At 45.5% G+C, this 14,175-nt stretch overlaps 1 protein-coding gene across 1 annotated transcript in view; it reads right to left on the reverse strand.

Annotated features, from left to right (window-relative positions):
* The window catches only part of LOC139926073 (low-density lipoprotein receptor-related protein 8-like), a 64,105-nt gene that overhangs the window by 12,824 nt on the left and 37,106 nt on the right, over positions 1-14,175 (reverse strand). Inside the window, exons 5-9 of the mRNA XM_071917646.2 lie at positions 11,206-11,595; positions 8,007-8,129; positions 6,828-6,950; positions 3,230-3,349; positions 2,425-2,550 (exon numbers count right to left, since the gene is read on the reverse strand). Of these exons, the coding sequence (XP_071773747.1) occupies positions 2,425-2,550; positions 3,230-3,349; positions 6,828-6,950; positions 8,007-8,129; positions 11,206-11,595 (882 nt within the window). The remainder of the gene's footprint in view (positions 1-2,424; positions 2,551-3,229; positions 3,350-6,827; positions 6,951-8,006; positions 8,130-11,205; positions 11,596-14,175) is intronic.

The following is a 14,175-nucleotide window of genomic DNA, read 5'->3' on the forward strand; positions in this document are numbered from 1 at the left end:
GATTCGGTATTTCAGCACAGCATCAAAATGTTTGCGCGTTGGATCCAAGAGGCGTTGACACTGATGGGAAATGCTGCATGTCAGGGATTGATGTAGACGTTCATCCCCGGTAATAAGGCCTCAGCACGGTGTCAGAAAGCACGGCGGTTTAATGTGCTGCCGCAAATACATCTGTAGCACCGCAGTCGATACTTTGAATGTCATCGCTTAAAACAGATAAATACCACAACAAAGCCGGCTTGTGTGATACAGCCCAATTTCCCCCCAACAAGGGTACGGGGACAATAATCCTTCATTAAAAAACTGCTGAATAGTTGGTGTATTGATCAGTGTGGCTGTGTGCATCATTAAGCTGTATGCTCCTTATTATCTTCTCCTTGTAAATATAGATCAGAGGTACCTCAGTGCCAGCCTGCCTTTCTGTTAGCAACAAGCTGTCAACACACACAGGCAGGGGGGCTAAATACACAAGTGCACACACACACACACACACATTAAAAGACACTCAGACACACACACACGCACAGGCACAATCACAGAGAAAAAGACTAGCTGTGCAGTGATTTCCACTGAGAGTAGATAAACAACCTTGAACAAAGTTAAACCAGCCAGGTCATTGACTACGTTCTTCTTCTTCTTTCATCTAGTTTCTTGCTCTAGTGTTAGCCAACTCACAGGGAACAATAAGCCTCGGTAAAATCGGCTCAATTCCCTCCTTCACCGCGCTACTGCAACCGATTCCAACCTCCGGAATTCAACAGAACGATCCTAAGCCTTACACACACGTCTATCGCCATATAATTCACAGTGAGAGAAGCTAAGTGGGTAACAGGTACAGTAATAGTGTGCGCCTGCAGGGAATGTTTTACCTCCCCGGCTAGCAGCTGCATCCCTACCTTTGTCTTGTAACATCTATATTGAGCCCGTCTCTTTCTGACACAGTAGTATGGTAATAGGGTAGCGGCAGCAGCCCGTTATCTCTAGAGGCAGATATGAAAATCTCTCATTAACGGCTCGCTTGCCTCGGTTTCCTTCTCGACAAACAGTCTCATTCACAGTCTCGTTGTGGTCTCGTACTCTCAAGCCCTCTCTCTCTCCTCTCCCGGCCCATGACAGCGTCTTCCAGGACTAAGTGTTCTCAAAAACCGGCCATTACAATGACAACATTCCCAACCCCTGTAAAGGAGAAAATGGTGCCCTGCTGGTTTTATGGGCTGTCACGGCGGCGGCGGTGGTTTTCATTGCCTCAGAAGCAAAGCAGTCTGTCTCTGCTGCGTTCGCTGCTTTTGACACAGCCAGACACAGTTCTCTTCTGGCCACAACAAACCCATAGTAAGACAAACTGTGGGTACTCACACACACAGAGGCAAACTTAGACAGAAGCAAGAGGCGCAAACACAATCCACACACACACACACGCATGCTCTGAGCCTTGGTGGATGATATGAGCTCAGTTTAATTGAGGGAAATGAAATCACAGCAGTTGACAGCCACAGGGACCAAATCACCACATTAAGTTCGACTCACTCTCTCCTGCCAATTAAGAAATGAACATTTTTTGGGGGGAAATGAAGTGTAAACATAAAAACTGGCCTCTCCTCCTAATCCTCTTGCTAATAGCTTTCAGCCTTAGTTGGAGGGCAAGGGAAATTAATTGGCCTCTTAGCAGTTCACTTTGTTCTCTACTACTTTGACGACGGTTGTCAACAAATTTGATGTAATTAGCTTCAGCGATGACGCAGCCAGGTGCCCCTGAAGAGTCGCTAGGTAATTATAAGCGTTCAGGATAGCTGAACACATCAATCTGTCAGTCATAAAACAGTCTAATGGCACGGGACATCGCAGGACACATTTGGCCCGGGAGAAACCGAGCGGTTACCACGGTAACGCTTGCTAGCTGTCGTAACTACGCAATTACATTAAGTACGCAAACAAGTGCAACGTAATGATGAGACACTAACAAGAGAAGGATGTTTGTGATTATGAGGTTTTGACACTGTAGCACAAAAACTGTGAGAATAAAGGTTTGCCATAATCAGGCGGCAAAACCGCTGAGATAATGTTATTGTTGCTTGTTATCTGCAACACCAGTTTTCCAACTTCTGCTTGGGGTGAATTTTTCTTACAAGCCAAACACATTTTGCAGGCTATTGTGTACATTATGTTAATAAAATGCATCTTGCTTTTTTAGGTCATGAATAACACAAAATATTTTATTCAGCCTATCTTATTTTGCAGGAACATGTAGTTTTCCAGGCAAAAAGCACCAAATGCTCTACAATCATTTAAGATCCTAACCCAGCTTTTGACAAAACTCTGCTGCACACTCTTTCATTTTCAGGACCCTTGACTCAAACCCTATCATCTATGTCACCTTTGTGTTTTTCTTGGCTGCGCCGTTGAGCGTTTATCATTGTGACTCACCCTCTGCCTTGCAGGTCTTGGTGACTGGGTCCATCTCATAGCCTTCGTAGCACTCGCACTTAAAGTCTCCCTTGTAGTTGATGCAGATCTGGCTGCACGCATCGGGATTCTCACACTCGTCAATGTCTGCCGGGAGGAGAGGGGGGAGAGGTTATCAATCAGCCGAGAGAGAGAGAAACAGAGAAAGACAGACAGTGACTAATTCGCCCTCATGAGTCGCTCCGGATAAGAGCATCAGCTGAACGCCTAAAATGTAAATCTAATAATGCTTTTCAGCAGAATAATGGTTGTAATGGATGAGTAAATATGGATATTTAGGGCTGTGACTACAGGAGAAATAGTCATGGCAACGTTGTCGTTAACAGTGTAACTGGAGGGGAAAAAACAGCACAACATAACACAGGGTGTGTCCTCCTTCTCAGATACCAGCCTTTTTCTTTGGGTGTGATGGGGAAATGTGAGTGTTAAAAGGATGGGGAAGGGTGTGAAGGACATTGGTTTTGCGTGTGTGTGTGTGTGTGTGTGTGTGTGTGTGTGTGCAGTCTGACTGTGTTTGTGATTGACAGGCTAGGCACGTTAAGCAGAGATGGACAGCTAGAGAGGTGAGAGCTGCCCAAAGCAATACACACACACACACACACACACACACACACAAACTCACACTCACACTTGGTCAGCAGCCAGCCTGCCTGTGTGAGATATGACAGGGAAAAGACAGAAAAAGTTGAATCTGGTTTGTATGTATGTATGTATGTATGTATGTATCTATCTACAGATGGGATTAAGTGTGTGTATTTTTACTCACCGCCACATGTCTTCTTGTCCAGCAGCTGGTAGCCGGTGGGACACTGGCACTCGAAGCCGATTGGTCGGTCCATGCAGACGTGGGAACAGCCGCCGTTGTTGATCATACACTCATTCAGCCCTGGCAGAGAGGAGGGAGGAGCCAACGGTCAGGCGCAGCCAATCAGAGAGGTGGTAGTAGCCGTGATAGAGATTGATTCTTCACAGGTCAAGTTACAGTAAGATGCAGTAAACACCTCACCTCAATATATATATTCTATAATATATATATAATCCTTCATTTTATCTCTGCTCTACTTCTCTGTACTACTCATCTTTTTTTTAATCTTTAACAGATGTTCTCAAAAGGAGAAAAGGAATCAGACAAAGATGCAGAACAGCACACACAGTAAGCCCTTAAACAGGGAGCCAGGCCCCTGTGCAGGGGTGTGTGCAGTAAGTGTGTATTAGAGGATTAATGCTGCGAACTGGGATCCTGGGATTTCCCACAAGGATCTCTCCCAGGAGCGAGGACGGCTACTAGGAAATTAAACACGCATACTGCTTAAATCTACGCACTTAGGCATTCATTCAAAATCGGAAGAATGAAAAAAGCTAAAAAAGACAAGATGTAAAAACACAGCCACTCTGGTTTCCCTAAACTAGGTCAAACCAAGTGGCACGAGGTTGTCACACAATAAAGACAGATAGATTTGATTGTGCTGCTGTTTCATCTTAACTTTATGACAATAGAGAATCAAAAGCCACTGATCGAAATTATAGGGTCAACTTTTCAATCTTGTCTACATATCTGTACAGAGAATGAAACCGCCTCCAGTAGGCAACTGCAGTTACTGAACGTCACACACATAATAAATTTGTTTTCTTATTGTGCTCATGCACTATCACTATCTAGCACTGCTGCAATGAATAAAATGTATTGCGATATCGAGAGAGAGACCTATGAATCATTTGTAAAGCTCTCCGGCATCGATGTTTGGGTTTTTTTTTTAAAAAAAAGCCCATTGTCTAAATGAATAATAGGTAAGCCAACTGAGTGAAATGGCGAGATCACCAGAAAACATAATTCCTCTCCAACAGTTCATTCAATGGCGTACAGGCGTTGCTTTTTAAACAAACAGCATCAGGCGTCGCTGCACAATGAACGGCCGTCAACTGGAGAGGCGCGATAAAGAGACAAATGGCTGAAACCCAAAAGAAAACGCCGCTCCTCGCACCGAGAGAATGAACATTTAATTCTGTCAACAGTATCCTGCTCGATCTGGTGCGAGACGTTTGTCAATAGCCAATGAGCTTTGTATTCCAACAAATGCATCAGTCAGTGGAAGTGCGACTGTGAGAGCAGTCGGTCTCGAACAAAGCGCAGTGTGGTGCGCTGCCACCGAGGCAGACATCGGCTCCAAGATGAGCCTTCATTAGCAGAATATCCAAACTGCACATTAAAAAAGTACAACTGCCTTCCGTGTCGTCTCCATTTTCACATTTGTTCGGCTCATGAATATCTGGCGCTCCTTGTTTGTACATTGAGGAAAATACTGGGCGAGATCTAGCTCTTCTTCCACAGCTATTACATTATTTTCTTTAAATTATAACCAAGAATACTGAGAGAGAGAGAGGTGATACTCCAGGGTTTGATTGAAGATAGGTTCATTTTGTGGGGAAATATTACATCTCTACTTTGTATAAACGCCAGCAGACTTTGCACTGCAGCAGGCAGCAGCATTAAGCCCCCCTCTCTAATTCGGCTGGATGGGTGACAGCAGGCTGCCACTCACGCTAGCTTCCACTGTTCCCGTCTTGTCAGTTCAGAATTAACTGCAGACAGAAGAATTAGAGGGAAGGCTTAGTTTTGTTTAAGGCCCCGTTCCCATGTTTTGAAAGTGACTGGCTGGGTAAAAAAAAAAAAGAGACGCCCCAGGAGAGGAACTTGTGTGAAAAACACTAACAGCTTTGCAGACAGCTTCCAAGGACAGGCATGATTTAAAGGTCACTTCTTCATTCCCACGGGCGAACGAACATAACGCTCCTCTCTCTACCCTCTCCATCTCTCTCTCTCACTCTCTGTTCACCCGCTAATGCACCGCCTATTTTCGCCCGTTCTTCTCGGGGTTGAAAAGCAATGGCGCGGTGTTAAGAAATGAATGGTGTGCAGCGCGATGATACGACGCTCAGTCAATACTGGGATAATATGCCGTTCGTTTCTAATGAGATGGGAAACCCATAAAAACACTCGCTTGAGCGCCGCAAGAAATACATTGCCTTTATTTTCCCTGACGTAAGGCTGATGCGGTAAATGCAATCCCATTGACTGTCTATATATAAGTGTGTTTTGGTGTGTGTGTGTGTGTGCACGCCTGTGCACGTACGAGTGTGTGTGTGTTGTTATTGTCTTGAGTGTGTATTTGTGTTTGGGATGGTGTGCGTTTTGTGCCGCTTGCTCAGCCCAGGGAACATCTTGCGAGGAAAGGGTTGAGTGAGCAGAGCGATGAGCTAGGTGTCTGTGGACACGCTCTTAATGAGCTGAAAACAAGACCTGAGTTGAAGGAGAGAGGGAGGGAGGGAGGGAGGGAGAAGCGGGAGGGAGAGGAGGAAGACAGCGGGAGAAGGAGGAGGAGAATTTCTCCTTGGTATTCCTGCTTCGGTCTCGTGATTTCCTTCCCCGGCCGAGGTCAGTCGACTCTGCCAGCTGCCCCCTCCTTCCTCCTCTTCTTTCCCTTTCTCTACTCATCTGCCACTGGGGGTTTAGGTGTGTTATGTTCCTCAGAAAAAGTATGTGCTTGTGTAAGCGCCTGTGTGTGTGTGTTACTGACGTGCTTTGGGACTCTAAGAAGAGCAGAGGCCAGACACACTCTCTCTTTATCTGTCTGCCTGTCTCTCCGTCTCTTATGTCACCCGCTTTCTGACTGAGCTCCATCATAAGGAGGGGAATTAATAATGATAAACCTTGCCTTTTGTCCGCACTCAGAGAGCTCTCTCATACCCACTCAGGGTCGAAGGGAGATTAAGAGATGAAGAGACATGGAGAGGGAGAGAGAGAGAGAGAGAGAGAGTGAGAGAAGAAGAAGCCGGTAATTAGCGCATGCAGGCTCTTGTTCTGATCAACGGAGGCTGCTTCTAATTTGAGTCGGCCTCCGAAGCCTTTGAAATGCACGGTGTAATAGGAGGGAGGTAGTTGCATTATGTTATGGCAAACATGATTATGCCGCTACATTAAGTGCTTGAATCCATTTACAAAAGATGTGTACATGCTCTCCCGTTGCACAGGACGGAGAGAAAAGCTGCACCGACATACACAGCAACAAATGATTCTGTAATTTCACAGCGGAGCGAGGCAGGTTTTCTCTCATTTTAAAGCACCAGGAGAGGAGAAGAAAAGCTTTTACCTATAAACAGACCAGACAGACTACAATCAATAAACCTTATTTGAGTCAAAGTGCACTTTATGGGTCAAAAGAGCTTTTTGGGAAATGGGTGAAAGACGCTTTGGCTGTCATGGATGAGGGAGTCTGTGACGGAGAGTGTCTTGGGGACGATCGCTATCAAGATGAGCGCGTGTGTGTGTGTGTGTGTGTGCGTGTGTGTAAGAAGAGTCCTCTTACCGCACTCTTTCTTGGGCTCATCTGAGCGGTCCTTGCAGTCCTTGACAGAGTCACACACCTTGGCGCTGTCAATACACTCCCCGTTCTTGCACAGAAACTTCAGCGGCCCCTCACACCTGGTGGCTGCGATGGGAAGCAGAAGACAGATCATAAACTATCCGTACATTTATTTGCATGGACTCTCGCAAACGGATTCACACTCTCGTGCCTCGAAAAGCGTGTGAAGTCGAGTTGCATATCAGTAATTGGTTCACAGACTTTCATGTTACACCAAATTACCGAACGCTCACATGAAGAGTGATGGCGAGAAATACTGACCACTCACATATTCATATCGTATCACAAAAAAGAGCCCAGTGTGATTATATTGCACTTTAATTTGGACCAGTTTCACAGTTCCTGGGCTCAATTTCCCGCGAAATGATTTCCGGTACACTGGTAAATTATGCATTAGGAGCAGAAGCGAGAGAAATAATGAAATTGGCCCGCAAAAAGCAGCGGCGTGGATCTATAAAACATAACACCAATGGTCATTATAGCAATTCATTAGACAATGATCTATGTTAAGAAAATCCCACATGGGTTACTTTTAAGGAAGTTACGGTGGTATTTTTCTATCCATTGATTTTCTTAGCATTTGAGCACAATCTCAAGCCGGAATAGACTCAAATAGAGAACGACTGAAGGAAGTTAACATGAGCTAGAACAGGCATACAAATAGCTGGTTGCATCACCTTTGTATCAGCCATGTTACACTCACCTTTCGAAATTCACAACGCATCCACAGCAACTATAGCTGGAAAGCTGGCGTTAACCGTATTACACGAGTCACAGCACCACTGTAACTCAATAGTCACTGGTCACTGCCAGGTCACTTAGCCTGAAACCCCTCGCTCTCTAATACAAACTGCCTACTATTTGAAACAGTGTCATTTCAAATGGCCAAAAAAAAGGTGTCCTTCAATTTAGAAGTGAGTTACAGGGGCAGATGACATCAACTTTGTTACATAGGTAGACATGCAAAAGGCAGAGAGATGCAGAATCAGATATAAATACTGAGACAGACAGAACAACAAATGGGGAAAACATTCACAGACACAGACACACATGAATAAAACCAGACAAGTGAACAGTCAGAGAGGAGGGCGACATGCAGGCGGACATGACAGCTGAACCCACCGTTGACACAGCCGGCTTCGTCGCTGTGGTCGGGACAGTCATGCACCTTGTTACACTGCTTGGTGCCGTGGATGCAGGAACCGTCGCCACACTGGAACTCGTCAGGACGACACGTCAGCAGGGCTGCGGGACGCACACACACACACACACATTAAGTTGGACGCAAAAACATTTATGGCAGTGCCCACAATAACATTCCCTTGTCCTAGACACACATTTACACACTGTAATCAATCCATTGCAGGCGTTTGGTGCTGCCTAGGGCAGCGGCAGTTAACCCATGGGCGTGTGATGAATGATTTTCAATATCCTAACGCCAAGATGCGGGCCGCATGGAGCCACCCCCAATTTCATTAATATCCCAGGCACAGACAAGCTTTTCATCAATGGGGCCCTGTATGCTCATGAAACTCCTTTCCAAACCACACTAAAAAGCAATATATATGGCTGAGGGGGATATGATTTAGTGTTATCAGAAGATGAGCAGGACAGAGGGAGTGTAATGGAGACGGGGCTGCCGGAGCACAACGCCTCGGACACACACACGCACACACACACACAGCCACAGTCATTATCTTCTCTACAGAGCGTTGCGCGGCATCTGCAAGATCAATCTACAGATCTGATTACGCCAATAACCTAGTGCTCCATGCAGAGACACACACTCTCTCATATACTCTCAGAGCGGAGGTGATAAGGTCTTAATGAACCACAGCCATGCCCATTGTGTGTTTTCAGCTGACAAGTTGGTAGAAAACTGATGTTTTCATTTTTGCTGCAAAGCAACCGGGCATGACACCCACATGGGCATGAGCGTGTGTGAATGTAGTGAATAAATACAAGGGTTGGACACATGGGAGCATACAATGTCTACAATGCAATGGTCAGATAGTGTAACTACACCACATCAAGGATTAGTGTCTGGGTAGATGGCATGACAAGACAGACAGAAATAACTGCTGGGGACAAATCCAAACTATTTGGAGCAGACAGTGCCACCAGAAACAAAGTCCCTGGCCTCTGGAAACATGTGGCCTTGGGACAAATCTCATCAGAGCTTTCTCTCCTGTGTCTCCTCTCCTCTGTCTGCCTCACTACTCTCCTGCTGCACCATCTAAATAAAGAACATAAATACCAAAGGTGAGTGACCTGCCCCCTCTCCTTAAAAAAGGCCACTGATTCCTACCAGTATCTCCACAGTGGTAAAACTGTGTTGTTACGGCACCAGAAGGAACCGGTGGCTCAACCGGTAGTGCACGTACCATTAAGGCTATGTCCTTGTTGCAGTGGCACGGGTTCAAATCCGTGTCATGTCAGCCCCTCTCTCTGCCCTGTCTTTCCTGTCTCTCTCTACTGTGGCTGTCTAATAAAGCAAAATGCCAAAAAAAAAAATATTGAAAAAAGATCTTGCTTCCACAGGCGACAGTGGATATTTGCTCAGCTCAAAGCTACGCAGTCTTTTTCTCACCACTATCTGACAACAACTGCAACTACAACCGAAGCGCTTACATAATCAGAAGCAATCAGCCGATGCTGTTGCTGCCAAGGAACATGAGGTGAATAGCTTGGGTCAGAAAGAGTCTGGCTCACAGAGCCGCTTTTATCAGACAAAATGTGAGGTCTCACAGTGAAGGAAAAAAAACGCTGCTTCCTTCCCTTCCAAGGCTTTCTCCACGCATCAAGGCTGTTTTTCAAGGGCTTTTAAACAGGGCTCTAAAGGACACTAATGGGTTGCCTAGCAACCACTGGACAATTGTTAGCTTGCGCCTCTAACCGACTCCAGGCCTCTCTTTTAATGCAGGTATCCAGTTGGCTAACAAAACATCAATCTCTGCTAAGCGCTGCCTATGACACCACAGAGGCAGAGCGGTGGGTTTGATGTGCGAGCCGTACATCTTGATAATGAATAGCGGGACTATCTGGGCTTCACACTCTGGCTTAGTGGGACAAGGGCCTGAGGGCTCCCCTCTCTGCTACCAGCTAATAGGAAAACCTGCTTTATCACAAGCCCCCATCTTCACACAGTGTTTATCAGCTGAAACACATTCTTTACCAGACACATTCAGAAAGCAAACTGCCCCGACACCCAGCAGAGTGGAAATGTGCTAAGTGACAAAGTAACGCCTCAGAAGAGGAAGGAAATATTGTTTGTTGTGATTTTTTTTTTCCCACTCTCCAATCCCCAAGCAAACACATATAACACCTTGTCAGAATGTACACACAGATAATGTTCTTCTAAATATGTTTGCAAGCCGCAATTTGATTACACTGGTCTGAAGCTGCCTTTGGAGGAGATAGGTATGACAAGTGTGAAAAGTGCATTCGCCGCTGGTTAAAATATTGATACAGGTGTAATGCATGAGAGGCTGACAGCAGGCGTATGGATGGGCTGCAGCTTAAGTGCTTGCACTAGCAGGGGGAACAGGGGGATTTAGGTGTATGGTGTCCTTCCATTGTGTATAAATTATTCACTCAATCCGCTCTGTCAGAAATATCTACCACAAATATCTAAGATAACATCATCTTTTAGATTTAAATGAGATGGAAAGCAACAAGTACAATTTTAACAAATTGCCCACTGCAAACAAGAACATGGATAGGTTCTTGCAAAACAAGAAGAGTGAAAAAGAGATACACAGAAAGGCATAAGAAGAGTGAGACAAGGAGATGCAGAGAGAGAGAGAGAGAGCGAGAGAAAGAGAGAGAGAGAGAGAGAGAGAGAGAGAGAGAGAAAGAGAGAGAGAAAGAGAGAGAAAGAGAGAGAGAGAGAATTTGTCTACTCCTGCCATAATACTTGGAACAATATCTAACTTTAAATTATTACACATTTCTATGTGGTTTAATATTATATAATGTATATGTTCAAATAGTATGTAATATGGGTTTGTATGTATATACTATCTGTAGGACAGATGACTTACTGGGTACTTCATCAACTTCTTGACAATCGTATGCTCACTTTAGATGTTTTACTCTTTTTGTTTTGTATGTTCTATTTCTTTGTTTTGTTTTCTGTGAAATCTATTTAATGTCTTTTATTGACTATCCATTTCATCCACTGGCTTTGGCAACACAGGAATGTAGCTACTTGTGATGCCAATAAAGTAAAAAATTGAAATTGAAAATTGAGAGAGAGAGAGAGAGAGAGAGAGAGAGAGAGAGAGAGAGAGAGATCATTCATCCAGGTAGAGAGACTCACGGCAGTCGGACTCGTCGGACTTGTCCTTGCAGTCGGGGTCCCCGTCGCACTTCCAGGCCAGCCGCACGCACTCCCCGTTGGCGCAGCGGAACTCCCCGGCGGTGCAGTTGGCCCGGCGGCTCGGCGGGTACGGGACGCCGTCGCCGCCGCAGCGCTCGGGCCCCTCGTCCGAGCCGTCGGAGCAGTCGGGGTCTCCGTCGCAGCTCCACATGAGCGGCACGCACTCGGACGTGTTGCAGCGCAGGTGGTCGGGCCCGCAGGTCAGCGGGTTCGAGCACTTGAGCTCGTCGCTGCCGTCGCCGCAGTCGTCGTCGCCGTCGCACACGTACACGGCGGCCAGGCACTTGCGGTTGCCGCACATGAACTCGCCGCTCGGGCAGGCCTTGGCATCTGGAGGGCGAGAAAAGACAGAAGAAAACCCAAGCAGAGTAAGTCGAGTGACCCAGAAACAGAGCAATCTTTCTTCCAGTACATAATAATGATGAAGGAATTTGGAGTTTTACTCATTCCAAGCTTAAGTCCCGGGCACTCCGAAATAATTAGACTAATCCAGAAAGAAGCCTCCAAAGCAAATGAGGTCCTGTGTCTTGTGTTTTGCCAAAAACAAAGCAGGGAGGGGGGTGGTGAGGAGACAGAGGCAGCCATTGAAGTTCACCATCTTGCATTTATCTTGCATCTACTGCTGCCTATTCGCTCCCTAATGCTGAAAAGTAGAGCTGAATAGGTGTGTTTTAAGTCATTACTTGGATGAGCAGCTACCTGACCAGATTCTGACTGCTCAAAATAAAACAAAATTTACATTTCACAAAGAGTTCCCCTCAGAGCGGAGGAGGTTCATTTACTTTTTGCCTGCGGTGCCTGAAATAAAACATGGGGCTTCGACAATGGCTACAGCTGTAGGCAGAGGAGAGGAAGAGAGAGACGGGCGGGGAGAAATTGCATTCAGGTGACTCACGTCGAAAATAAATAAGCGTCAAAGAGAGAGAGAGAGAGAGAGTGAGTTTAAAGCAGCAGTGATATAGTTGCAGCTATGCCGAGAGGTGATATTGGTATCACAGCCAGCGAGGGGAGAAAAAAGAGGGCTGGAGAAGAGGAGGAGGAGGAGGGAGGGGGGTGATGTTGGTTATCACAAGAAGATGGTGAGAGGGTTCCTCTCCTGTGGAGAGGCAGATAATAGACCTCTCTCAGCGGTCCACCTGCCCCTCTCTTCTTTCTGTCAAGGTATCTCTCCCTCTCTCAAAACTCTCTCTCTCTCTCTCTCTCTCTCTCTCTCTGGCTTGTTTGTTTTCTCCTGTCTGTGAGCAACAAAGTAAGATTGGATATATCCATATGCTAGTACAAGCACTTTGACCACTATACAGTTCATCATAAACAAATCCTGCTCTCTCTCTCTCTCTCTGTCTCATCTCTCTTTCTCTCATCTCTCGCTCTCTCCCTACCTTTCTCAGCCTGGCCAATAGCACCCAGGCTGTGAGGAGGGTTAGGGTTCCCAGTGTGAGCCTCGCTGCAGAGAGGCCCGCACTGGGAGAAGCAGCATTTGATATTTATACGAACCACAGGGAGTTCAGCTTTGACACCGTTGCCCTTGGCTTTATATGGCCAGCTACGGGAAACAGTTGCCGTTTTAAACATTTTATATGGAACCCATTTTAAAAAGGAGTAACATATTTTCATCTCTCAAATATCAGCTTTTCAGGAACTGCCAAAAACGTGCGGTTTTGTTTTTTCCCCATTTTGCACATCCGTTTTTGACGTTTTGTAATGCAGCTTCAGTGGTGTGTTTTGGTCCTGGAGTCATGCAACGTTTTATTCAGTTGGCAATAGCAAAAGGGAAAAAATCTGGATGGACAAAATGTGAGGTTTTTACTTATATGTGAGATCAAAACAGGGATGTGTATTAAAAATGATACAGAGTGAGCTGTTTTGAACTGTTTGAACTGAACCATTATAGGCTGAGTGCTTGTCCTCAGTGGGCTGTTAAAAGCTTCCATATCAAAAGCACACAGAAAAGAGGGAAATAAAGTAGCACGGTAAAATAGAAAATCATAGGAAAATAAACTTCACTTTAACTTTAAACTGGTTCCACATGAGATAGATCGTCCTAATTAAACTCCATGTTAAATTCGACCTGTGTTTTTTTCCCACTGCGCACATAAGTGTTTAATTCATTTCTCTGGGAGCACAGAACCACATGTACTTCTCCACCAGCACAGGAAAAGCAGCTGAAACAAAAACAAGTGTTGTACATTCAGTGAAAGGCTTTATCTTCATTAATATTAACCAAGTTCCATCTGAATCCGATGTGTTTTATAACTACATGCCCCACTATGCCTCTACCCTCACTCCATACTAATCTGCCACTAAATTATTAAGGAGATTCAATAGACATGCACATTATTACACAAGGGGAAGACCATTAGTAATGTACATGAGCGGCCTGGTTACACTGGAGAGAGACTTTGTTTTCCGATGGGGGGACTGAGTAAATGAATGAAGGCGTCTGAGCGAGATTTGACTTTGAGCCCAAAGACCGTCTGGCGATGATGTCGTGCATGTCCGTCAGTTTTTAAGATGATGATTTCAGATGATTTTTACATGTTTCTAGAGTCTTCAAGTCAAAGGTTTTCTCGTCAAAGTGAAATGTTTGTCAGCCGCAAGAGCTTTCTCCTTTAGAACCGAAGTGAAAAAACGAGGAGCTGAAAAACAAACTGGAACGAAACGTCACTTTGCATCAGCTGACTTTCGGCGCAATGCTGCCATCCGGCCAGTAGAGGGAGAACATAAGTAAAACAACTCGGTCATTAGCTACGCAGAAGAAACAGTTCTGACAGAGTTCTGACTGTGCTGGTCGCCTGGCTAAAAACAGCCACTGAAGCCAACTTGGTGAATTTGTCACTAGATTTAGCGACTTTTCTCACCACAACATTATTTCTCAAAAGACAAACAGCTACTTTTTCAGCCCACGGGGAA

This window comes from Centroberyx gerrardi, chromosome 13 (genome assembly GCF_048128805.1).
Source record: "Centroberyx gerrardi isolate f3 chromosome 13, fCenGer3.hap1.cur.20231027, whole genome shotgun sequence".
In the NCBI taxonomy this organism is placed as follows: domain Eukaryota; kingdom Metazoa; phylum Chordata; class Actinopteri; order Beryciformes; family Berycidae; genus Centroberyx; species Centroberyx gerrardi.